Source organism: Myotis daubentonii, chromosome X, assembly GCF_963259705.1.
Source record: "Myotis daubentonii chromosome X, mMyoDau2.1, whole genome shotgun sequence".
In the NCBI taxonomy this organism is placed as follows: domain Eukaryota; kingdom Metazoa; phylum Chordata; class Mammalia; order Chiroptera; family Vespertilionidae; genus Myotis; species Myotis daubentonii.
The window spans coordinates 119,809,993-119,836,789 of NC_081861.1; the positions used below are offsets into that span (position 1 = coordinate 119,809,993).

Sequence of the window (26,797 nt, forward strand, 5' to 3'; positions counted from 1 at the left end):
TTATTATTATTATTATTATTTATTGGGGTGACATTGGCTAACAAAATTATATAGGTTTCAAGTGTACAATTCTATGATACATGATCTGTATATTACATGTGTGCTCACCACCCAATGTCAAATCTTCTTCCATCCCCATATATTTGACCCCCTTTCCCCATTACTACCCCCACCCTCCCTTCCCTATGGTAAGCACCATACTGTTTTCTGTGTCTATGAGTTTTTGTTTGTTTCTCTTGTTTGTTCATTTTTTTTTTTTTTGCTTTCAGTTTTATATCCAGGGCACAACTACTTACTGTAGCAAAGGCTTTTTTTCCAATATAGACTTCCAGCTACAGGAGGAGCCTAGTCTGCCTTAATTCACTGCTGTGCTCCCAATGGCTAGCTCAATAACTGGTATAGAGTAAATGTTTAAGAATCTATTGAAAAAACCATTAAATTCAGAATGAATACAGTACCAAATTTTCTAGCCAATTCAATCACATTTACTTTAGGCAACTCACTCCAAAATTTCTTTAGTAACAGAAGTAAGATTTGTGTGTACATGCAAATTAATGACTAGTTTACCATTTAATGGGTTATCTTACAGAGTTAAGACCAGAAAGAAAGCCTAAGCATCAATATTTAAGATAGAAGGGGTAAAAATCTGTTGTCAGATTGTTGTAATCATTCACCAAATACATTAGCCCTAAAAAATGAACTGAAATGATAACCATGTAGAAATCTTACTTATTTGAAACAAATTGAGGAAGGGCTGTGTGAAATATTTTTTTTAAAGTAAGTCAATTATGGAAGATCTGCATGAAATATTTCAAAAATAAGTCAATTATAAAACCCTTTTAAAAATGTTACTGAGGAGTAATTGATAAGTACAAATGTATATATTTAAAGAGTATAATGTGATGGTTTGATATACATCTACATTGTGAGATGATAACCAACATCAAGACAGTTGACAAACCCATCACTTAATTATAAAATATTTTTAAAAAATGAATTTTTGTGAGTGTCAGTGATTACAGAATCAGAAGATACAGCTTCATTGTTAGTATTTCTAAATATTACCTTTGTGGTCCGATAATCTCTCCCCATCTACATTACATGATTCTTCTATGTTAAACATCTAGAACAGTTAATATCCTAAGAAATAGACAATAATGGTTTGACATTACCATTTTAAAACAAAGACTAAGATTCACATGTGGCAATTTAAAATTAAATAACATTAAAACTCAGGAAGGGCTGTGCTTGGTTTGCCTCAATGGATTGAGAGAACACTGGCCTGCAGACCGAAGGGTCCTGGGTTCAATCCTGGTCAAGGGCACATACCTCAGCTGCAGGCTCCATCCTTGGCCCTGGGCCCTGATCTGGGAGTGTTGAGGAGGCAACCAAGTGATGTGTCTCTCTCACATCCATGTTTATCTCTCTCTGTCTCTCCCCCTCCCTTCCACTCTCTCTAAAAATCAATGGAAAAAATATCCTTGGGTGAGGATTAACAAAAATAATTGAGAAGGGAAAATGGGGGACATCTCTAATAATGTCAACAATAAAAAAGTAAGTAAATAAATAAAACAAATAACCCAGTTCTTTTGTTTCACTAGAAACATGGGGTAACCTTGTGAATGGAAGCCACATGCTAAGAATGGTAAAGTATAAAGCTTTGCAGCCTGGGACTTCCCAAACACTGTAACTATCATACAAGTTCAGAAATGCCTGTCTTACAACTGCTTTACATGAGAGAATAAACTATCGTGCTTAAGCCACTTCCATATTATGAAGGACAAATATTGTGGTACTACTTTGAAATGATGTTTGAGTTTTTTGTGATTTTTAAAAATTTATCTTTATTCTTGAGAGTATTACAGATGTCCCCCTTTTATCCCTATTGACCCCTCCACCTCACACTTGCTCCCCCCACAGCCCTTCACCAAACTGTTGTCTGTGTCCATGGGTTATGTATATATGCATATAAGTTCCCCAGTTAATCTCTCCCTCCCACTCCATCCCCACCTTCCCTTTGAGATTCTTCAATCTTTTGGTTTTGGGACAACACAAGATATTTTCCTGAAACCAATGGACCATACTTCAAATGTTACTCATTCACTACATAACCTTGACTCTTTTATGACATTCATGGGAGAAAATGGATAGTTCTGAGACTATAATTGTGAGATATAATGAAATCAGTTTAATGCTTATTCAATGACCTCTTTTACATTTTTATTTTATAACCTCAGATTCTATATCATAAAGCAGTTACTATATGGAGACCTGCCAGAAAACCAGAAACAGCACTAAAACATGCATAAATTTAGGCCCGGACAAACTGATGAGAAGTCATGCTGTTTGTTCACGTAAGATTTTGGTAAGATAAATATAAGGAGTTTGTGTGATTCTAATCACAGTAGTCTGGCTGTCTGTTTATTTCCTAGGCAATGAGAAATTTTCTGGGAATCAGGTTTAGAAATAGTTGCAAGGGCAGGGATTTTGCCAACCAATTCTTCTTCAGGAATGTTGATAAGATCATTCTATAATTGGTGCTGAGTGTGATTTGGACTCTGAGTACAGGGAGTAACTACTGAGAGTAGGATGCATATGTACATGCTAGGGGTAGGTATGGAAGTACTGAGAATATTAATATTTCTTAATTCTTTCTATAATGTTAAAGACAAAAAGGCTACGGATTTTTTAAAGAAAGCCATAAAAAAAAGAATATTCATTACTCATTCAACAAATACTAACAAAGTGTATAAAGCAAAAAGAGAATATTGAGTCATTTCAGTATATGTGGAAGGATGCTTCTTGGCTGCGCCAAAAATGGCTATTAATTTTCCCTCAGTATCTACTTCCCTTTCTTCCTCAACGTAGCTGATGCTTTTGGTAGCCCACTCAAAATTTCTTTACCAGCTGTTGAAGCCATCCTCTAGCTGCTGTGGGTGTTGACTGGTTAAGGCTCACAACTGTACCCTTTTCTGGAGAATTCTTTAGCATGTCAAAAGCCCCTGGATAGAGATGACTGAGAAGTCCAAGCCCTGGCACTTCCTTTCAATGCAGAGCAGGATACATTCTGTAGTGCATTTTATGTTCCAAGACTCTCTGTGGGATGAGGCTGAGGATAGGCTTTTGAAAACATATTTTGCCTGGCTTTCTCCCTGTAGGTTTACTCCTGACAGTACTCCCTCAATAGATCACTTGCACAAAAATCTGTGTTTTGGTCTTCTCTTGTAGGGAAATGTATTTAAAATCCTCAGTATTGTCAGACACATAAGTACTCCTAATTAAAAACTTCAGTTACCAGTACAGCTTGATGTAATTATGCGAAGAAGTTCTAGCCTAAGAGATGTGAGTAGAAGTGATATAAGTAAGCGCTGGGACTTGTTCTTAAAGGTAGAAATGACCATGTTCTTTGTTCCTCTCATTATATCGTGCTGCTTATAACAGCATAGGTATGATGGAGAGAGCTTCATCTAGGAAAGTAAGGGTGAGGATCATATCCTAGGGAATATAGAGGATATAGAAGAAACCAGAGGCCCAGGAAGACACCATATAAGCTCTGAACTGCCGACATCTCTCTCACATCCATGTTTCCATCTCTCTGTCTCTCCCCCTCCCTTCCACTGTCTCTAAAAATCAATGGATGTAGTCCCATTTGTTTATTTTCTCTTTAGTTTCCAATGCCCTAGGAGCTGTGTCGGTGAAGAAATTGCTTCGGCATATGTCTGAGATTTTGTTGCCTTTGGATTCCTCTAGTATTTTTATGGTATCCAGTCTTACATTTAAGTCCTTTATCCATTTTGAGTCTATTTTTGTGTATGGTGTAAGTTGGTGGTCTAGTTTCATTTTTTTTGCATGTATCTGTCCAATTTTCCCAACACCATTTATTAAAGAGACTGTCTTGACTCCATTGTATGTTCTTGCCTCCTTTGTCAAATATTAATTGAGTATACTGGTTCGGGTCAATTTCTGGATTATCTATTCTATTCCATTTATCTATATGTCTGTTTTTGTGCCAGTACCAGGCAGTTTTGAGAACAGTGGCTTTGTAATACAGCTTGATATCAGGTATTGAGATCCCACCTACTTTGTTCTTCTTTCTCAGGATCTCTGCAGCTATTCTGGGTCTTTTTTTTATTCCAGATGAATTTTTGGAGAGTTCGTAAAAGAAACCATCAACAAAACAACAAGAAAGCGCACTGCATGGGAGAACATATTCGCCAATGTTATCACCGATAAGGGTTTAATCTCCAATATTTATAGGGAACTCATACAACTTAACAAAAGGAAGATAAACAATCCAATCAAAAAATGGGCAAAGGACCTAAATAGACACTTTTCAAAAGAGGACATTCAGAAATCCAAGAGACATATGAAAACATGCTCAAAGTCACTAATCATCTGAAAAATGCAAATCAAAACAACAATGAGGTACCATCTCACACCTGTCATGCTGGCTATCATCAACAAATCAACAAACGACAAGTGCTGGAGAGGATGCGGAGAAAAAGGAAGACTTGTGCACTGCTGGTGGGAATGCAGACTGGTGCAGCCACTATGGAAGACAGTATGGAGTTTCCTCAAAAAACTACAAATGGAACTCCCATTTGACCCTGTGATCCCACTTCTAGGAATATATCCCAAGAAATCAGAAACACCAATCAGAAAGGATATACGCATCCCTATGTTCATAGCAGCACAATTTACCCTAGCGAAGATCTAGAAACAGCCTAAGTGCCCATCAGCAGATGAATGGATTAGAAAACTGTGGTACATCTACATAATGGAATACTATGCTGCTGTAAAAAAGGAAGGAATTCTTACCATTTGCAACGGCATGGATGGAACTGGAGAGCAACATGCTAAGTCAAATAAGTCAGTCAATGAAAGAAAAATACCACATGATCTCACTCATTTATGGATAATAAGGACCGTTATAAACTGATGAACAAAAATAGATACAGAGGCAGAGTAGCCTTGATCCGACTGTCAAACTGCGGCTGGAAGGCTTGGGGAGTTGGGGGGCGGGGTGTGGGGTAAGAGATCAACCAAAGGACTTGTATGCATGCATATAAGCATAACAAATGGACATAAGACAGTAGGGGGTAAGGGAGGCTGAGGGAGTGTCAAGAGGGGGGGAAAGGAGACATATGTAATACTCTTTGTAATACTTTAAGCAATAAAGAAAATTAATTTCAAAAAAAATCAATGGAAAAATGTCCTTGGGTGAGGATTAACACAAATAATTGAGAGGGGAAAATGGGGGACATCTCTTATAATGTCACAATAAAAGGTAAATCAACAAATAAAACAAATAATCCAGTTCTTTTGTTTCACTAGAAACATGGGGTAACCTCGTAAATGGAAGCCACATGCTAAGAATGGTAAAGTATAAAGCTTTGCAGCCTGGAACTTCCCAAACACTGTAACTATCATACAAGTTCAGAAATGCCTGTCTTACAACTGCTTTACATGAGAGAATAAACTATCTTGCTTAAGCCACTTTTCCATATTATGAAGGACAAGTATTGTGATACTACTTTGAAATGATATTTGAGTTTTTTGTGATTTTTAAAAATTTATCTTTATTGTTGAGAGTATTAAGATGTCCCTCCTTTTTTTCCCCAATTGCCCCCCTCCACTTAGTTCTCACCACACCCCAGGCCTTCACCACCCTACTGTCTGTGTCCATGGGCTATGCATATATGCATATATGCATATAAGTTCTCTGATTAATCTCTTCCTGCTCCCTGCTCCTCCCTTCCCGTTGAGATTCCTCAGTGGCCTATTCACTTTATCTTTGCTTACCATATCAACATTAGCAGTTACTTTTCATTTGGAGAATATTTTTTACAAATAAAGAAAAATTAATAACCGCCAAGAATGTTTTGCTGGATTATCAGTGATCTGCATGCCTGGAACATATTGTTTGCAATTTAACTATTTCCTCATTATAATTAGCAGTTATGTTATATCGCAGACTTTTAGTAATGTTTGTGAAATATGATAAATGTACATGTTATATCCATGACTGAAAAGGGCTCACAGTGATTTATTTTACTTCAAACTGAAAAAAAACATAAGAACTCCAAATTAAACTTTATGTATCTAATGATTTTAAAAATCTAGCTTCCTCACTAGCCTAGTTATTCTATATTACACTGATTTTTTTTGGAAAAAAATAACAAGTTTATGTATTCCCTGAACATGACATCACTGATTTCAAAGTGTTCTCAAAGCTTTCTCTCCTATAGAACTTAGAAAGATAAGGCAAAGCTTTTCTTAATCCAGTGAAGAAACTACCCTACCATCACTCCAGCAGAATTTATTTCATCTTCTTAAGTTAAAAATCAGTAAACTGAATAGGCAAGTCACATAGCTCTTGGCTTTTACTTTCATCATTTAGGTTTTCTGTTTCTGAAAAGAAAGCATTCAGAAAGATAGCAATCTGGCTAATTATTGCCCTGTTCTAAAATAGTTGGATCCTTCAGAAAACACCTTCATGTCTCAAACATAGAAAGAAGGCTAAATTTAATATCTGTTCTAGGCTGGTCTACCACTTCAGCATGATCTCCAGGCATTATCAAAATCACACAACTGGAAAATCTCTTAGAAGCCTATTAAGGCAAGAACCACATGTTCTCACCAAGAGAACATACAAAGAGTGCCGGATGTGCAGTTCTCCATTTTAATTTCTCATCCATAAAAGAATCTGCATCCAGACTTGAAACTGTAAATGCATGCAATTGCATATAGGATTTTTAAAAGTACTAGCTTGTGTAGTATAATTGGATTTTTTACAACCTATAAATTACACTTGGTATTTTCAAGGGTACACTCTGGTTTCAATTAAGAGAGGTACTTTAACAATTAAGAAACCAAGATTGTGGAACTACTTGAGGTCCTTGGAACACAAATGCATATGATAATTAAAATTTCTGGGTAGGATATAAACCATTTATATGGAATTTGATTGCCTTGAACAAATTAGGAAGACTTCCTTGGGGTGTAAATTTTAATACTTTCTAAAAGAATGCTGACATTAATCTTTTTATCCAAGAATGACTTGATTTTTAAAAGAGAATCACATAAAACAATAATAAATATTACAGTTATATTCTATACATAGATTAAAATGAATGACTTAAATTATTTATGCTACAGCTATTGCAGTCACTTGTTGTGGGTCTTTTAGGACTAAAAGAGTACTGCTTTCCTCTTCTGCCTAGTGACAGAAAGGATATATTGCAGGGAAAGTGTAAAACAACCTGTCTTTTGTAATCATGATGTAAGATAAGCAGCTCATGATTTGTGTTTGTTTCAAACAAGAGCTGTCCCAAGAAGTAGAATTATTTTATTTTCTCATGGAAAATTATAAGATTGGTGTCTTTCACAAGGTAGTCTAAGAACACGAATCCTTGTCTTTTCTGTGACAAGCACTATCCCACATTGGTTCTTAGGAGAAATCATAACGATGATAATACATTTGGGATAAAATGCATACTCTACCATCCAGAGAAGGTAGCTAGGAAGGTCTATGAGGAAACTCTAAGCCTCTTAGCTTGGAGGGTCTATGAGGCATAACCTAAGACTAGCTAGGCAAAGGGGTATCTAAGAAACTTTGGTGCACTGTCTTTCAGCACCCTGACTTGAACATCAAAGTAGAGAGAAATCTGTCTCAAAGATATTTGTGATTGTGGCCTTTGTTTAATGGAGTGAATTACAATTTAATACATAAAAGGCTCACAGAAGTTTAAAGAATCATACTAGCTCCTACTAAAACAGACAGGTGATGATCAAATTAAACAGAAGCTTCTGGATCTGAAACTTTCTATGGAAAAGAAGAAGACGAACTCACAAGCCACCGACAACCACTCCCAATAAAAAGAACTGAGCCTTATCAAGAAACTGGTGACATGTGCCCAGCTGGACTTTAGAATTACTATGAGCCAGTGACTACTCTGTATATCCCATCCCCAACATACCTCCCCACTTTTTAAATGGGACTATTTAGTTAATTATCTTATATCTGTCTGACCATTGTATGTTGGGAATGTGAGGGTTAGATATCTTTTTGGCACACAGAGCTCAGGATTAAGAGGAGTCCTTCCTGAGCAGTTGCACTCAGAGAACTAAGCATGAAGAACCATTTTTCAGACTATCTAATCTATGAGGGAAGGCAGGGGATGAAGGGGTAAGAGATCAACCAAAGGACTTGTATGCATGCATATGAGTATAACCAATGGATACAGACACTAGGGGTGTGAAGGCATGTGCTGGGGAGTGGGGGCGGCTGGGGAGAGGTCAATGGGGGAAAAAAGGAGACTCATGTAATACTTTACACAATAAAGAATTTAAATAAAAAAAACACCTCTTTCATGCTCATAACTGATTTAGAAAATGAGATCCTGGTTTTCTAGCCTGACCCTGAAGTCACCCTAGATAATAAAAGGCGAATATACAAATTGACCGAACTGTGGAACGACCAGTCACTATGACACACACTGACCACCAGGGGGCAGACACTCAATGCAGGAGCTACTCCATGGTGGCCAGTGCGCTCCCACAGGGGGAGCACTGCTTAGCCAGAAGCCCTGAGCTGGGCTCATGAGTGGCCAGTGCAGAGGGGGTGGGCGGAGCCTCTCCCTCTCTTCCCTGCCTCCAGTACATAAGACTTTAGGGGTGCCCAAGGTGGGTGTGGCTCAGCAGTTGAGCCTCGGCCCAAAAACCTAGAGGTCAGGGCACATTCCCAGGTTGCTTGACCCCAGTAGCGAATGTGCAGGAGGCAGCCAATCAATGATTCTCTCTTATCATTGATGTTTCTATCTCTCTCCCTCACCCTTCCTCTCTGAAATTAATAAAAAAATATTTTTTAAAAAAGACTTTAGGGGTAGATAGGAATGGGGTGAATGTACTTTGCATATGTATGACCATGAATTATTAGGTACCAAAGGGCAGATTCTGTTGGACTGCTATTTTGTTGGTCTCACCAATGAACCACACCTAATGGTATTCAAGCACTGGTAAAGTCTCTTCCATGTTAGCTGTGGATTTGGCTAATGGGATATTCATAACCATGATGTAAGCAGGTGCCTAACAAGTGTTTACACATTCTTAGTCACCACATGAAACTGGCTATCCTGCCACCGGGGAGACAGCTGAAGAGACCACGTGGAGAAAGGGAGGCCCTGAGAATTCATGATGAGACAGGCTCAGCCAAATGTGTATCCTAGTGGTTTCTGGCATCAAGTGATTATAGGTAAAATCAGGAGAAGAAGCTCCCATCAGAGACCAGCCCATATTATAGAATCAGGTACAAATAAAATGGTTGTTGTTTCAAGACCCTTTGTTTTGGGGTATTTTTCCTCTCACAACTGTCTATGGAGCAATGGGAAAAGGTAGAATGGGGACAAACATATACTAGATCTTTAAGAAACAACTATTCAAAGAGGCAATGAAAAATGGAATTTTAGATGAAGGACCAAAGAGTGAAAGAGTAAGTAAAAATCACACTTTCACCTACAAACAGCAGGAAGCATGGTGAGGACATAGCACAAGTTTCCTACAGAGAAAAACACTCTAAATGAGTCTGGAATGAAAGGTTGAAGCTGTTTGTTTTATTTTTTTTTAAAGGGGCATGTATGCCAAGCAGTATCTTTAGACTTCATTTTGCTGGGTAATAAAGCCCATCAAAGACTTTTAGGTAGAGAAATGAAATAAACTCTGTTGTAGACATATAATTCTGCAGAACTGTGGAATAGTACCAAAATTAGAAACAAGCCCGGCCAGCGTGGCTCAGCGGTTGAGCATCGGCCTATGGACCAGGAGGTCACGGTTCGATTCCCGGTCAGGCCACATGCCCAGGTTGTGGGCTTGATCCCCAGTACGGGGTGTGCAGAAGTCAGCCAATCCATGATTCTCTCTCATCATTGATGTTTCTCTCTCTCTAAAATCAATATATATATATATATATATATATATATATATATATATATATATATATATATATATATATATATATATACAGAAACAACCTGGAGGCAGGGAAATCAAGTGAGATGACATTGCATAAATACAGAGAGCTGACAGTTGTCAGAGGGGAGAGTTTTGGGTGAAAAGGGTAAAGAAATTAAGCTTGGCAGTAACAGAATAAGCATGGAGATGTAGATTACAGCATAGGGAACATAGTTAATAATACCATCATAACTATGTATGGTGCCAGGTGTGTACTTGAAGCAGTGGGGAGACCAATCCTTAAAGTTCATGATTTTCTAACCTCTTTGTTGTGTGTCTGAAACTAATACAGAATAATATTGGATGTAACTTGTAATAGAAAAATAAAGAAGTAAATTTTAAATGTTAATGAAAGACACAGCACTCACCAGGAGAGCAGATATTGGTATAAACAAGAAAGAATAAACTAAAAAGGCATACTTAAGGTAAATTGAACAGGTCTTGGTAACGAATTAATGCAAAGTAAAGAAGATGAAGGAAACAAAGGTAAGTGGCAGTTTCCCAGCTGGTGCCCCTGAAATGATGGTGATCCTATTTACTAAGAAAGGGGGAATCATCAGAGGAGGAAATAGATTTGTTGAAGTAGGTATTGAAATACATTTTGGTACATTGTTGAATTCAATGTGCCTCTTGGACAAACAGGAAAATCAAACTATTAGGTAATTGAACATATACTTCACTAAGTGTAAAGTTAGATTATTTGAGATTTTCCTTGTTTCTTGAGATATGCCTGTAATGCTATGAATTTCACTCTTAGCTTTTGCTGTGTCCCAAAGAATTTTGGTTGTTGTATTCTCATTTTACTTTGTTTCAAGGTATCTTTTAATTTCTTCCTTGATCTCACTGTTAACCCATTCGTTGATTAGTAATATGTTATGTGGTTTTCAGTGTTTTTCTTATGATTGCTTTCTAGTTTCATACCACTATGTTAAGAGAAGGTGTTTGATATGATTCCAATCTTAAATTTATTGAGACTTGTTTTGTGGCCTAACATGAGGTCTATCCTAGAAATATTGCATATACACTTGAAAGAATGTATATTATGCTGCTTTGGAGTAAAATGCGCTAAAGATATCAATTAAATCTCCAAACAGGACATACCAATGACCAATAGACATATGAAAAGATGCTCAATGTCACAAATCATCGGAAAAATGCAAATTAAAACCACAATGAGTTATCACATCACACCTGTTAGAATAGTTGTCATCAATAAATCAATGAACAACAAATGTTGGTTAGGATGTGGAGAAAGGGGAGTCCCCATGCACTATTGGTGGAAATGCAGGCTGGAGAAGCCACTGTGGAAAGCAGTGTGGAGTTACCTCAAGGAATTAAAAATGGAACTGCCTTCTGACCCAGCAATGGAATTTATCCAGAACACTAATTCAAAAGAATATATGCACCCCTATGTTCATTGCAGCATTATTTACAATAGCCAAGATTTGGAAGCATCCCAAGTGTCTATCAGTAGATGAACAGATTTTAAAAGCTGTGGAACATTTACACAGTGGAATGCTACTTGGCCATACTATTTTTTGTGACAGCATGGATGGACCTGGAGAGCATTATTCTAAGTGAAACAAGCCAGTCAGAGAAAGAGAAATTATCCCACTCATATGTGGTGTCTAATGAACAAAATGAACTAACAAGCAAAATCTAAGCAGACTCATAGTGAGCAGGCTGACAACTATTGAAGGTGGGACTGGTGGGGGTGGAGGGACTGAGTAAAAAAGGAAAAAAAAAAAAAAAGAGAAAAAAATCCCAGACATGGACAAAAGGGTGGTGATTACTAGGGGGCGCTGGATGAGGGGAAGTGGAGGAATGTATAGAGGGGTTAACAGGTGATGAAGACTTGACGTGGGGTGATGAAAACACAATAGAGTGTGCAGATGATGTATATAGTTTTGTACCTGAAACCTGCATAATTTTTTTTAATCAGTGTCACCCCAATGAATTTAATGAAAAGGGAAGAAATAAAAAAAGAAAGAGATACCCAGATGACCTGGCAATTTGATGTTCTTTGACTTTCACAACTAAAATTTTTATAAAGTAACAAAGAAGTCATACCCACCCAATTATTTTTTATTTTGGTTATTGTGTTTTTCAGTTCCATATTTTCTATTTGTTTCTCTTTTGTAACATATTACTTCGCTGAGATATTTGCTTTTTTTCATCTGTTTCAAGAGATTTTATAGTTGCTTGCTGAAGTATTTTTATTATGGTTGCTTTAAATTACTTGGGGATATCTGTAATACTTTCAACAATAAAAATTTTAAAAAATAAAATATAAAATCCTTGTCAGATAATCCCATCATCTGTTTCATCTGAGTTGGTATCTGTTGTCTTTTCTCATTCTTGTTCTGATTTTCCTGACTCATGATATGACCAGTTAGTGTTATTTTATTGTGTATCCTGCACATTTTCAATATTATGAGAATTTGAATCCTATTTCATCTTTTTTTCTTCTTTTTAAGCAAGCACACTCCTGGTGAAATGTCACAGGAGGGCCTTTTGGCTATGTATGCTCAGCTTTCTTCTCAGTCCTGCTGACACATTCCTGGTGAAAGGGCAACATGAACTCATATGGCTTTATGCCTCTGGTGGGGGAATAAGCTCACCCTTGCTGACACCAGGAGGGGAGGTGGGAAATTGGATACCAACTGGCCCTGCCTGCCACCATCTTGTTCTGCCTTGTGGAGGTTGGAAGCTTTGCTCCCTATTGAGCCCCACTGGTCCTATGGAAGCGTGAAGCCTAGCAGTGACTATTGCTGATGTACAGTGCCTTACAGATTCTCATTGCTGCCAGGTGTGGGTGGAGGCTCAGGTTGCCACTAGACCCCATTGACACTATTCTTTTGGGTGTGTGTGGATATATATACTAGAGGCCTGGTGCACAAATTCGTGATCGGGTGGGGTCCCTTGGCCTGGCTGGTAATTGGGGCCAATCGTGGGGGGCGGGGTGGCCTGCTGGGGGAGGGACCTCAGGAGGTTGGCCCCAGCAGAAAGCTAAGGCATGGCCAATTCCCTGAGGAATCGGGCTCCCTCCTCCCTCCTGTCTGGGTCCGGGGTGCAGGTGAACCAGATTCAGGGCTGTCAGGGCCCCAGCAACTAGGTCCGGGAATTTCACCAGGAATGTGTCAGCAGGACTGAGCAGAAAGCTGAGCATAGCTACTGGCTGGTCGTCCAGTCATTCCAGTTGTTCTGGTCATTCGGTGGTAACAGTCACTTAGGCTTATATACATATATAAAATTTATTTTGGATAAATACCTAGGAGTAGAATTGCTGGGTCATACAGTAGCTGTATGTATAAGTAAAAAAAAAAATTAAAAGACTGCAAACTCTTTTCCATAACGTGTACCATTTTCCATTCCCACCAACAATACATCTCCATCATTTGTCACTCTTCTTAACTTTAGCCATTTTTAGCTTGTATTTCCCTGATGACAGATGACGCTGAGCATATTTTTTAAAGTTATTTTTTATTGTTGACAGTATTACAGATGTTGTCCATGTCCCTCCTGGAGGCTGGGTGGAGGGGGACACTATTCTTGCAGAGGAATATGCTACTGAGCACACTGGGCAAAGGGTGGAGGATCAGCCCCCACGCAGGTGTGGTGACCCTCTCACAGCAGCAGGTCATATCACTGCTGCCTGCTTCTGCCAGGCAGGGGACAGAATATTGGCTCTGCCAACATCATCTGGCGGGGCGGGGCAGGGGGGGGATTGGAGCACTGTGGTCATGTCATTCCTCAAGTCCTGAGGTCTCTAGATAATCCCTTTTCCCACCTTTCACAGACTTACAATGCTTGTTTGCTGCATTATATCCAGTGTTTTTTGTTGTAAGGAGGAGAGCCTGGAAGAATGGTTTTACTTCATCTTGGTGGAACCCCACAATATTTAAACTATAATCACAGTATCTAGAACAATTTACTCCACACTTACTTTCTCTTATGGAAACTATTCAAAGGCAAAAAAAAACCTTTTTTTTTAATTTTTGTAATCCTAGCATTAGCATATTACTTAGTGATCAGTAGATATTTGTTAAATGGATGACTAAATAAATGGATTTCACTAAGTAGCTTTTGATAGATGCTTAATATGTAGTTTAAATGAGAAAACATTATTAAGTCTCTAAAGAGAACATCAAGATGAGCCAAAGAACTAGATATTAAGAGAGAACACATTATATGTCATTTGAAAAAAAGATCTTTTTGTTTTTAGTTTTTGAAGTTTTTTAATGATTTTATTTTTGTAGAAATTTATCAGAAGTATAAATTCTACCTCTAAATACAAATAAGTGTGTTTCTGACTCCATACACATATATACATCCCACTTCACCACACTACACCAGGAGCCAGAGTAGCTCTTAACCTTCTACAGTAGGAGCTCTTGATTAACCCTAAGAAGGAATACAACAAAGCATAGTAGGCTATCACTGAAGAGGATAAGACTGGCCAAGTCCCACACTGACAGTGCCTTGGCCAGACAGTTTAACATGTAGACATCTACACCCCTTCTGAAGGCAGCTGTCCATCATAAGCAGAAGGCATTTTGGGAAACTGAGGAACAGCAGAGCAGCAGCAGCTATTGCTATAGTTAGTTTGGGAAAGACACACTATCGTTCAGAGCAGGGGTCTTCAAACTTTTTAAACAGGGGGCCAGTTCACTGTCCCTCAGACCGTTGGAGGGTCGGACTATAGTTTAAAAAAAAACAACTATGAACAAATTCCTATGCACACTGCACATATCTTATTTTGAAGTAAAAGAACAAATACAATATTTGTATTTGCATGTGGCCCACGGGCCGTAGTTTGAGGACCCCTGGTTCAGAGAGTGCTGTAATTTTGGATGTGACAGATGGATGGTACGAGCAACAGGACTATAGCAGAGCTCAGCCAGCATAGCTCAGTGGTTGAGCATCAACCTAGGAATCAGGAGGTCACGGTTCAATTCCCCATCAGGACACATGCCCAGGTTGGGGGCTCGATCCCCTGTGTGGGGTGTGCAGGAGGCAGCTGATCATTGATTTTCTCATCATTGATGTTTCTATCTATCTCTCTCCCTCTCCCTTCCTCTCTGAAACCAATATTTTTTTTTAAAAAAAGAGGACTACAGTAGAGGAGCCAAAAGGGGCAGGGCACCTATACTGCTGTTCAGAAGGTGATGATGACACTGTGGTAGCACCAGGAATGTCCCGCATGTCATCTGCAGCAACCTAGAGGCCCACAGAGGTAATCTGCAGAGAAACAAGATCCTGAAGCCACTGTTTGGTAGGAACATGAAAATAACAAAATTAAGCAACCGAATTTCCTTGTTATTAGGAGCTTCAGAGTGCAGTGAAAACATACTGCGGGGGTGGGGGGTGGAGAGAAGTTATAGAACAACAGACTATAATCCAATCTGTGTTTTGAAAACATGTGTGCATGTGTTTTCATGTAAATGGATGAGAGAATGTGTGTGTGCACGCAGGCACATTTAGATAGACATGTATGTACAGGCATAGAGAAATGTCTGAAAGTATACCAAATTGTCCAAATTGTTTCCAATGCTTATCCCTGGTAGTCAAATATGACAGATAGAGAGGGGAGCTCTCTCTATTTTTTTTTTAAATCCTCACCCAAGGATATTTTCCCATTGATTTTAGAGAGAGCAGAAGAGAGAGGGAAAGACAGAGAAAAATATCAATGTAAGAGAAACACATCGATTTGTTGTCTCCTGCAAGTGCCCTGATCAGGGCCTGGGTCAGGGAGGAGCCTGCAACCAAGGTACATGCCTTTGACCAAAATCAAATCTGGGACCCTTTGGTTTGTAAGCTGATGCACTAACCACTGAGAAAACTGGCCAGGCTCACTCTTCTTAATTATACATATTAAGGTTTGAAATTTTTGGCAGTGGTGGACTTCACTTTCTTTTAGTCATTGTCCATATTTCCTTAAAAATAGATATATACTTTAAAAAGTCAAACGTTATATTTTGCAGCCCCACTTAGTTGTGGAAATTTGAAAAGTCTATTCACATCTGTTTTCTTTATTTTCTAACTCTGCAAAGTGGGCATGCCCTTCTGACCAGGCAGAGATGTGGAGCTCAAACAAACTGAGGCTTCTGAGGGTGTTCTAGAAAAATAAGATCATTTAAAAAGCAATACAATATAAATATGAGATTGAACTTTTTCTATTATTTCTGTTGAGAAACCAAGAGTGCACTTGAAATACCCTTGTAGAGGTGGAGAAAAGTTGTTTTTGTGTGTGTGTGTGTGTGTGTGTGTGTGTTTTCCATCAATCCATGTGTTGTTGTTTCACACTAGGTAATAAGGGTACTAACACAATGCAGCTTCTGTCCTCAAGGAATTTATGATATATCTTTCAGGAGCTGAGTTTCTTTCTTTTAACTTTTTAATGTGTTTTCATTTTATTCCAGACATCCGACCTGAGTATGACCAATCAATATTTCTTTTAGTATCATCTGGGAGCATAAGGCAAAAGGCTCAAACATTTTCATGTTATGGGCAGAAACATGTCTAAATGGCAGCGGAGAAGCCACAAAATCTGCAGATACTTTACGATGCAAGATTTTTTTTTATTCTATGGGAAATAGGAGGTTGACAAGTGATGTCTATTCAACAGCAAAGCACCCTTTCTATTTTGGAGAATATGTAAGTCCTCAGTGTATCATTCTTTTAAAAAATATATTTTTATTGATTTCAGAGAGGAAGCGAGAGGGAGAGAGAGATAGAAACATCAATGATGAGAGAGAATCATTGATTGGCTGTCTCCTGCACGCCCCCTACTGGGGATTGAGCCCAAAACTTGGGACCCTTTAGTCCAAAGGCCGACACTCCACTGAGTAAAACTGCCTAGGGCTCTGTATCTATATTTTCAGTTCAAGAATGTTATAGAAGTGCAATCATACAGTATATAACTTTTTGGAAATAGATTTTTCACTCAACATAATTCTGTTGAAATCCATCCAAATTACTTCATATGTTCGTTCTGTAGTTTGTTGTTGTTTATTGGTGAGTCGTGTTCCAAGGTATGGATATTACCACAGTGTTTATTCATTCATTGAAGAACATATGAGAGACACCAGTTAAAGAATTCATAAGACCTTTCTACATTATTTCTTGCAACTGAATAAGAATCTACAAGTGCCTCAAAAATAAAAACTTTAGTAAAAGAATAAGGTGCCACAAACTCAGTATTCTACCCTTTGGGGGGGCATTAAAATGCTTACAAGTTCATATGAAACTGCTAACAGGGCACAACTCTGAAGAGGAAGATTACAAAACTAGGAAGTCAAGAGTGCAGGAAAATTTTATTTTTTAGAAAGCAAATGTATTTTTTAGTGGCAATAAAGAAAAAGAAAATATGTTTTTACGTGGCTTCCTTTCATTCACTTTTTCACGCAAAAAATAAAAATTCCATAAGGACAAAAATAGAGTAAAAAGCCAGTTACTGTGGAGCAAAGAATTATGAGGTATTATTCTGTCCAAACATAGATACAAAGAGAAGAGAGTAGGAAAGTTCTTATGCATTGTACTGAGAGTAGTCTTAGGCGTTTCCATTATTTAAAACATATAATTGTAAATATTTAGGTGTGAATGCAAATTACCTGTACATGAAGCAGCTTATTATAACTTTTTCATTGATAAGTTTAATACCCAGAACACTTATCAAAAGGACTAGAAATTTTAAGAAGCTAAAATATTTAAACTTCCAAAATATTCTTTGAACGTGGATTATTTAAAAACTCATGGTGACAGTTTTGTGGCCCGATAACTAACAATGTGCCAAAATGTCAGTGACTGAACTAAAAGCCCTGGACTCCCTTAACATCAACACCAAGCCATGCTATCTAAACTGCGATTTATAATTTTTAGTATCACTTTCCTAATTGAAAAAAGGAGCCATATCTACACTAGCTTCAAAGTACCTGGAATATTTGAATTTCAGTGATAAACGTATCTTTTCTGTGATTATTACTTTCTCTAGAACTCCACTTGACACATAAACTTTAAGGTGTTTGTCTTTTAGTTTCACCTTCCATTAAAATATAGACATACCCATAGGCATGTTTTTTGAAACTTTCGATCTTTCATTCCTTATTGAAATTATAAACTGAGGAACATTTTAATGCAATTTCTTAGAGCATTGGATCATAGTGTATATGTAAACACATCAAAGATTTGCAACCTCTGTGCTTTAAGAATTCATATTACTAATGTGAACACATTTTTCCTCATCAATGACACATAATGAAATTAAATGTTAGACTATGGAGATTCAGCTCAATTCTAATCTCAGATAAATGAGGACACACATTTTCTTCTCTTGAAAAATCACCTCTACACATGCATGAACAATCAGAAATAATGATTTTTTAAAGAATCACAGCAGATGTGAATTTAAATCAAATTAGTATTAGTCAAGTGAGAACAGCCAGTTCAACCAGTAATCTTAACTGTACTACTGTGGCAATTATTTATCAATGTCCCTATAAAGTCTCTACTTCTAATAATAGTTATGTTTGAACATACAAAGCTTGGTGTACCTGAAGGGAAAGAATAAGAGTCACCAAAGAAATGATGAATTTGTTGTTTCACAATCCATTCCACTTTTTTCCCCAAGCACAATTTTACTTGCATTCATTTATATTTTCCAAAATTAACCTAAATGTATTTTGCCAGCGTTAAAAAGATAAATTTATGTTTAACATTTTTATGTGGCTTTGACCTATATGAATGTCCTAACACAACTGTAGCCATGGAATGGCATAAAGTTAATTCTTACAAGTAATAACGAGGTGGAGGCACAGTCCTTATGTCAGAGGAGTAATAGGTGCAAATGATAATTTCAAAAGTGGATGTCGAATGCTGATTTGAAAAATACATTAGGTGAGCCTGGCTAGCGTGGCTCAGTGGATGACCATGGACCCAGGAACCAAGAGGTCACTGGTTTGATTCCAGGTCAGAGCACACGCCCGGGTGGAGGGCTCAATCCCCAGTAGGGGGTGTGCGGGAGGCAGCCAATTAATGATTCTCTCTCATCATTGATGTTTCTATCTCTCCCTCTCCCTCCCTCTCTGAAATCAATAAAAATCTGTTTTAAAAAGATACACTAGGTGATCCTGAGAGTGTCCAAATTGAGAATTAACTAAATTAACTTTGTTTTTTATCTCTTAATGAACCTAATAATTTCTGCCAACTTAAATAGATACCCAGATGGTATCTCTTTTCTTCATAAGCCAAAAATAATGTCTTAATATAAATTTTAATCACATCTTTTTAAGATTTATGAAGACAAAGGAATGGATTTAAACAGATCCTTTATATGCCTATAACCTGCTTTGACAATGTTCTTATCATTTAATGCAGCAATTTTCAACTAGTGTGATGCCAGAATTTTTAAAACATGTAATACCTGACTATTTAGTCAGGAACACTGACCTATTTCCCTTTAGATTGTCAAACAGAAAAAAAATGACAAGAGCCAACACAATAGCCACCCGGTGTGAATGAATCAAACTAATACCTATTTTTTGTCAGATTGACAAAACATTTATTTTTGGTGTGCTGCAGAATTGTAGAAATTAGTTTATGTTTGCCATGAGATGAAAAAGGTTGAAAATTGCTGGTCAAATGCCATCCACAATCATTTGTGCCGGCTGTGATTCACAATCCATGCAGGGCTAACTTCTTAAACTGAGATTTTTTAACTCCTCATGTGTTACATAGATACTGTTTCAATGTATTATTATTAAACGAACTACATGTCTCTTCTGCAAGCAGACAAAGATGTGTGGCTGTGTGATGAGTTTCTTTGGGGACAAGGGCACAGACTTTGTTATTAACTTTTGAATTGGCCCTGAGGGACCTGGGTAAATGGTTGTATTGACGCAGCACTTTCAGTTAAGAAAATGATCTGGAACACAGCCTTTGTATTCATATTCCCTAAGATGCCAATGCTGCCTGCCTATTCCTGCGCACAACACACATTACCTAAATCATCCCTGCAGATGTGTGCGAACCAGAGCTATCTGTGCTCTATCTGTCTGTGAAGGGCAATAACAAAACGTTACAACCCATTTAGCAATAAACCATGCATCCTTCCTGCAAGTCTTTGCTTGCATTTGATTTGCAACATTTCACCTCCTCTATAAATTTTACTTCATAGTCTTTAGTAATTTCTGGCAACATAAGTAGATACCCAGATGGTATCTCTTTTCTCCATAAGTCAGAAATAATGTCTCAATATAAATTCCAATCCCATCTTTTGAAGATTTAGATTCTAAATTTTAGAAAGCAGCAACACACACAAATATTGAGACAATACCTTAGGTGAAAGGCATAGCAGCAAAATTTAAGTCTAAGAAAGCGACATGTGATTTGATTGAGTCAGCAGTAGTATAATTAAATGGATACCTGATGACACAGGCATAAAGACCACTGTCCTGGAGTAACGTTGGCCGGAACCAAATGGAGTCTTCTTCCTTGCTCATTCTACTTCCATCAAAGGCTATTGGCTCTTCAAAGTCTCCAGGACCAGAGCTTTTATACCACATCAAACTGAGTCCAGCGCTTTGGGCTAGGGAGTAATTTGCTCTGATATAACCATAAAAGAGTGCACACTTGATTCGAACAGGTTCTCCGACCAAAACTTGATATTTCTTGATGTCGATAGACCAATCGGTGCATCCGTCAGCTAAAAACGAGTGTGAGAGAGAGAGAGAGCACGCATTAGAGGAAGATTTAAGAATTACTTCATTCATTCGTTATTTATTCAACAAATATATATTGAACACCCATATTGGACTAGATTCTATTCTAGGCACAGAGGATTCAGCCATGGATAAAACTCAGAAAGACGCTGAAAGTAATTTACCATGCTGACAAACAACATATCTGTCACTCAGCTTGCCTCTGCTGGTCTTTATTCTCAGTTTAGAGCAGTGTGGTGGTTGTTGATTTATTGCCTTTCTACTGTACATCCGCCTATTCACCCTTTTTGGATTGTTCTTTGAAAGTGGACCTGGACCCTGGAAACTTCTGTTAGCTGCCACTGAAGCACTGTTGGTAGAGGGTGCTAAAGAGACATTGCGGCAGCAAAGGGTTCTGCTCCCTGGTCCAAGTGTGTTTCCTAGGAGGGCTCTTGCCGAGGGCAAGGCTTCTCCAGCACTCGATTCCTGCACTCAGTGCCAGGCAGCCAGCAGCTTGGCCATTTTGATCATAGCCTCATGTAAGACACTTTCCCACAAACGGCTTTCCCAGGTGCTTTAGAGGAGGAGTGCTTGTCAAGTTCCAGAGGGCAGATTTGCAAGTTCGGCCAGTGTGGCACTTCATTGATGTGGGAGCCCTGACCAGAGGACACTGGAGGTTAAAGGCCCATGCACCGTCTCCATGCATGCAAGCAATGACACAGCAGTATTACTACGTTAAAGGCCCCTTTGGCCTATGCATGCGCGAGGCAGTGACCCAGCAGCAGCACTATATGTACTTTGCAAGCACACCCTTATGTAACCTGTTTATATTAATGTAGCACTAAAGTCACTAATTAGCACGAGGCCTCTTTCGATTGAGCATGTATATAAGATGCCACTGACCAGCCAGTTGTTGGCTGCTTTGTTCATAATAAACATGTCCCACCTACCTACTGTACCTTGTGTGTTCTTCCAATTTCCTACAGTCAGAAGTGTCAAGTCCCTGGCTGAGGAACCTGCACTACCCAACACTACCCAGGTCAACTGCTTGGGAGGCAGCTATGCTCACCACTATACTACCAACCATTCAGTAAGCCATGCACTTTCCCAGTAAGGTTTGGATCTCACTCTGGAGTTCAGAAGATAGGGGCTTTTCCTTGGATGCTGTGTATCAGCCATAGGATTAAGAGCAACCTTTATTCTTTTGAGTTCTCTTTTGCTATAGACTGAATGTTTGTGTCCTCCTAAAAGTCATACCTTGAAGCTCTAACCCTGAATGCGATAGTACTTGGAGGAGGGGGTCTTAGGGAGATAGGTATGTTTAAATGAGATTATGAGGCCAGAACCCTCATGAAAGAATTAGTGCTGTTAGAAGAGATATCAGCACTTCCTCTCCCATATCTTTTCTTCCCTTCATTCCCCTGCCCTTCAGGTGCTCATAGAGGAAAGTTCTGTGAGCACAGTGTAAGGGTGGCCATCTGTAAACCAGAAATAGGGCTCTCACCAGAAACCAAATCAGCTAGCACATTCACCTTGGAAATCTCAGCCCCCAGAGCTGTGGGAAATACATTCCTGCTATGTAAGCCACCTAGTCTATGGTATTTTGTATGATAACCTGAGAAGACCAATAGGTCTTTCTCACTAGCCAATCCTTCATTATGCCAATATCTTGTTACATTTAATAATCTCTCTATGTATAAGGCTAATATGCAAAGTGTCCCCTGGGGAGTTCGACCAGGAGACCAGGAGTTCGATTGCTGGCTATGATGTGAACTGACCACCAGGGGGCGGTGCAGAACATAGCAGGCAACCAGCTGTGGCTGCAGGGCCCTGAGGGAGCAAGGGAAGGAGGAGGTGGGAGCTGGGGAGGCAGGGAGGCAGGGAACCTGATCGACCCTGATCGCCAGCCAGGCCTAGGGACCCTACCAGTGCACGAATTTCATGCACTAGGCCTCTAGTTCTTTATAAAAACTTTTCTTATTAAAATTAGCGTGTGGTGTTTGCCTCTGATTGGATCCACACTGATAAAATCAGGAATAAATGTTTTATAGCCAAATAAAGCAGAAAAATATAACAAAAGTGGGTCAAGCTCCAGTAGTGGTTTCACAGCAAGAGGCAGAGGTAAATGGGCACTTTGGTCTGATTTCTGGAAGCATCAGGGGGAAGTATAAAGTAGGAACCATGGTGGGAAATGTGGCTGATGGTGGTTCGGATCAGTTGGGCTTTCTTTGTTATCTGAAAGCATCATTTTCCAAATGGCATTTTGACATTTTTATCACCCTTCCCCCTGTGGGTGCACAAGCGCACGCACACGCTCCACCTTTCCCCCCAACACACACACAAAACAGGTCTCCACTGGTTAGGTATATCACTATTAACATAATCATAGAGAAGTTGTGAATTTCCTGCTTAGAGAGGGCACTTGCCCAATACTTAGCAAGATAATCAATGTGACAGCTCATAGAATACAAATACCAAGCCAAAGGCAAAAACCAAGATAAGAGGGCCTCTAATAGCAGTAGCATCTAAGTACAGCCAGCAGAGTTTAACTCAATAAAGATTGAAAAAGAGGACAGGATGAATAATGTAGAATTTGAGAGAAGAGAAATTATCAAGATGAAAAGGAAGATGTACATTAGAACAAAGAAGGCACATAATCCATTGAATTACCTGTTTCTTATCTTAAAATAAGATCTAACACCTAATGAGCATTTAACTATAGCTGAGTTTACAAATTTTCATTTACCCTCCACTAAAACATCTATTAAGGCTTTTCAGTTCATTGTTCCCTCCATTTCTCACTAACCAACTGCATGCCTTCCTTCTTACCCTCCTTCAAGTATTACCTCCTCAGAGAGGCCTTTTCTAACTACCTTGTCTGAAATACAAGCTTCCTGTTCTGGTTACTTGATCCAGATTCTACATTAATATTTTTTCATAGGACTTAATGCTATCTGATGTTACACTATGCACCTACTTTTTTTTCTCTTCTTCTTTCTGTCGTACCAACAGAATGTAAGGTCCTTGAGGTCAAGGACTTTGTCCTTCTAACTCACTTCTTTTTTTTTTTTTTATTGATTTCAGAGGGAAGAGAGAGGAAGAGATAGATAGAAACATCAAAGATGAGAGAGAATGACTGATCAGCTGCCACCTGCATATTCCTAGCCATGTGCCCTGACCAGGAATTGAACCGTGACTTCTTGGTTCATAGGTCAACGTTCAACCACCGAGCCACACCAGTCAGGCCTAACTCACTTCTTTAGCTCCAGTGCTTGGAACTATGCTGCTAACCAGCTCAACACACATTTACTAATTGAAAAATGAATGATTGAGTAAGTAAATTAACTAAATGTTACAACTGAAGAAACTCAATGAAAGCCAATAAGTGGAAGTCCTGGGATTCTCACCCAGCTATGTCTGACTCTAGAATTCATTCTCCCTACCGTCACAGTACAGTTTCCTGATAAAGTTATTATCAACTTCACAATTATTCTTTAATTTAGTTAAAGTACTAAACTTTTGTCTAAGATCCCTAGTAAATGTCTGCATTTGATACCGTCTAGAGCCGTGGTTGGCAAACTGCAGCTCGCGAGCCACATGTGGCTCTTTGGCCCCTTGAGTGTGGCTCTTCCACAAAATACCAAATACGGGCATGCACGTATAGTGCTATTGAAACTTCGTGGCCTGTGCGCAGAAGTTGGTATTTTGTGGAAGAGCCACACTCAAGGGGCCAAAGAGCCGCATGTGGCTCGCGAGCTGCAGTTTGCCGAACCGCAGTTTGCCGACCACTGGAGAGAAAAGGTACTGGAAGCTTGGTGGACATCAGCTATGTCTAAGTCATTGCCATCATACCTGTCAATGCTGCAGAGTTGGCACACCACATTAAATAGGATAGCATAACTGTACACAAGCAGAGATGTCAAAGTTATATAATTACATGTGGCATTTATTGACGAAATTTCGTACCTTTGACCCATTACATGAAATTAATCCTTGGTGGTATTTTATTTTAAAAAGTTATAATTCTGGTGATAAGCATTGTCTTGTTTTACCAGTATCTGAATTACAATACAATTCTAGAATCAAATAACAGGTCATCTGCCACAGAGAATATCGCTGCCAGTGAAAAAGGCAGAAACACTTTTAAAGTAGCAGTATCAATAGATAAAGTTACTCAAACTCTCAGAAGATTTGTAAGAGAAAGTAAAATGCTTGAAGTGAAATGCAAAAATATTTAGTCTAAAAAATTCTAAAATGTTAGCAACAAATTAGTTCAAGACACATACTGTCAGCTTTCAGACGGGATAGGGGTAGGCGGGGCTGGATGAAAGAAGGTATAAAGATTAGCCAAAAACATATATGCATAAACAATGGACACAGACAACAGTATAGTGATGGCCAGAGGGAGGGGGGCGGGACGGCTGGGTGGAGGTGGGCAAAGGAGGGGAAAATGGGTCATCTTCAATAGTGTCAGTAATAAAAATAAAATTACAAAAATAAAATGGAGAATTGTGTTGGGAATAGACAGAGATATTAATACATACTTTTGGAATATGCTTACTGAGGAAAGTGTTGAAATAAAACCATAAATATTCTGGAAATTAGAGTTATTCAGTACTTAACTGTCAATCAAGAAAAAGGTTTCAAACAGCTCACAGTTACATGCCAAGGAAAAGGCAGGGGTGAAGTGAAGAAATAACAGCACCTTGGATATAAGATACAGTTTATGTTCATTTAATGTGGAAATAGATGTAGGATTATGGCTTAGAAAATTTTACTACCATTAGACTAAATGAATGATGTTCAAAATAAACTATACAATTATTATAACATTGAAATATTTTTGGGGAAAGATGGAAATAATATAAAGAATAATTCAAGATATTTTCAAATGATTTAGATAAATATCTAAATAAATTATGGCTACATTGCCTTTTCCAATAATTAAATTAAAACATTTAATTAAATGAAATAAGTGATGAATGATATTTTTCCTTTCTTAACATTTTGTATCATTTGTGCAATTTCTCACTGTGTGTATCACTTTTTTTCCCTAAGTCATTTGAAAATAAGTTAAAGCAAAGACAATGACATTTCACCCCTAAATACTTCAGTATTCATGTCCTTATGAATAAAGACATTTTTCTTACATAGAAACAAAATATTTTTTTTTAATCTTGTGGGACAAATCTTAAGATAGCAGGACATATCTTTAAGATCTCAAATCTTGCCCTGGCCAGTGTGGTTCACTTGGCTGACCATCATACCATGCACCAAAGGGTTGCAGGTTCTATTCCTGGTCAGGACACATGACTGGGTTGCAGGCTTAATCCCTGATAGGGGGCATGCAGGAGGCAGTGGATCAATGTTTCACTGCCACATCAACCTTTCTCTCTTTTTCTTCCTTCTTCTCTCTCTAAAAAACAATTAAAGTCAATAGGGTAGCCTTCACTGGGTTGGCTCAGTGGATAGAGCTTTGGTCTATGGACTACAGGGTCCCGGGTTTGATTCCGGTCAAGGGAAAATACCCAGGTTGCGGGCTCAATCCCTAGTAGGGGGTGTACAGAAGGAGGCTGATCAATGATTCTCTCATCATTGATGTTTCTACCTCTCTCTTCTTCTCTGAAATCAATAAAAAATGTTTTTAAAAAAGACTCATATTGGCGTTGAATTTTTATTTTCTTAATGTTTAAAAGTGATATGAGAAATAGCTTAACACTGTGCCTGGAAGCTAGTGGATATTCTCGTCTCCATTCTCATATTGAAAAGGAGCAGGAAAAGCTCCAGTGTTTGGGTAAACATAAGCAAATGCACATTGTACAAGAAAATCTGAATTGTTTTTTGGGGGGTGTTGTTGTTATTCTGGGAAAAATGAATTGATAACACCTTGACACATATGGTCTATATTTTTAAAATGCCACAATTTCGATTTACTTTCAATAATTTTTTCATTCTTGTAATTATTTTGGGTTCTCTAATATACACATTTATTAGCATGTGTCATATTAATTAGTACTTGCTTTCACATATTTCATTCATCATTTTAATGCTAGAACTTTGAGAACTAAGATTTACCATATATCTTTGTCTAT

General features: G+C 38.4%; 1 protein-coding gene across 1 annotated transcript in view; it reads right to left on the bottom strand.

The window, feature by feature from the left end:
* The window catches only part of IL1RAPL1 (interleukin 1 receptor accessory protein like 1), a 745,385-nt gene extending 724,608 nt beyond the window's left edge, over nt 1-20,777 (bottom strand). Inside the window, exon 1 of the mRNA XM_059678748.1 lies at nt 20,431-20,777. Within this exon, the coding sequence (XP_059534731.1) occupies nt 20,431-20,777 (347 nt within the window). The remainder of the gene's footprint in view (nt 1-20,430) is intronic.
* Nucleotides 20,778-26,797: the final 6,020 nt, after the last annotated feature.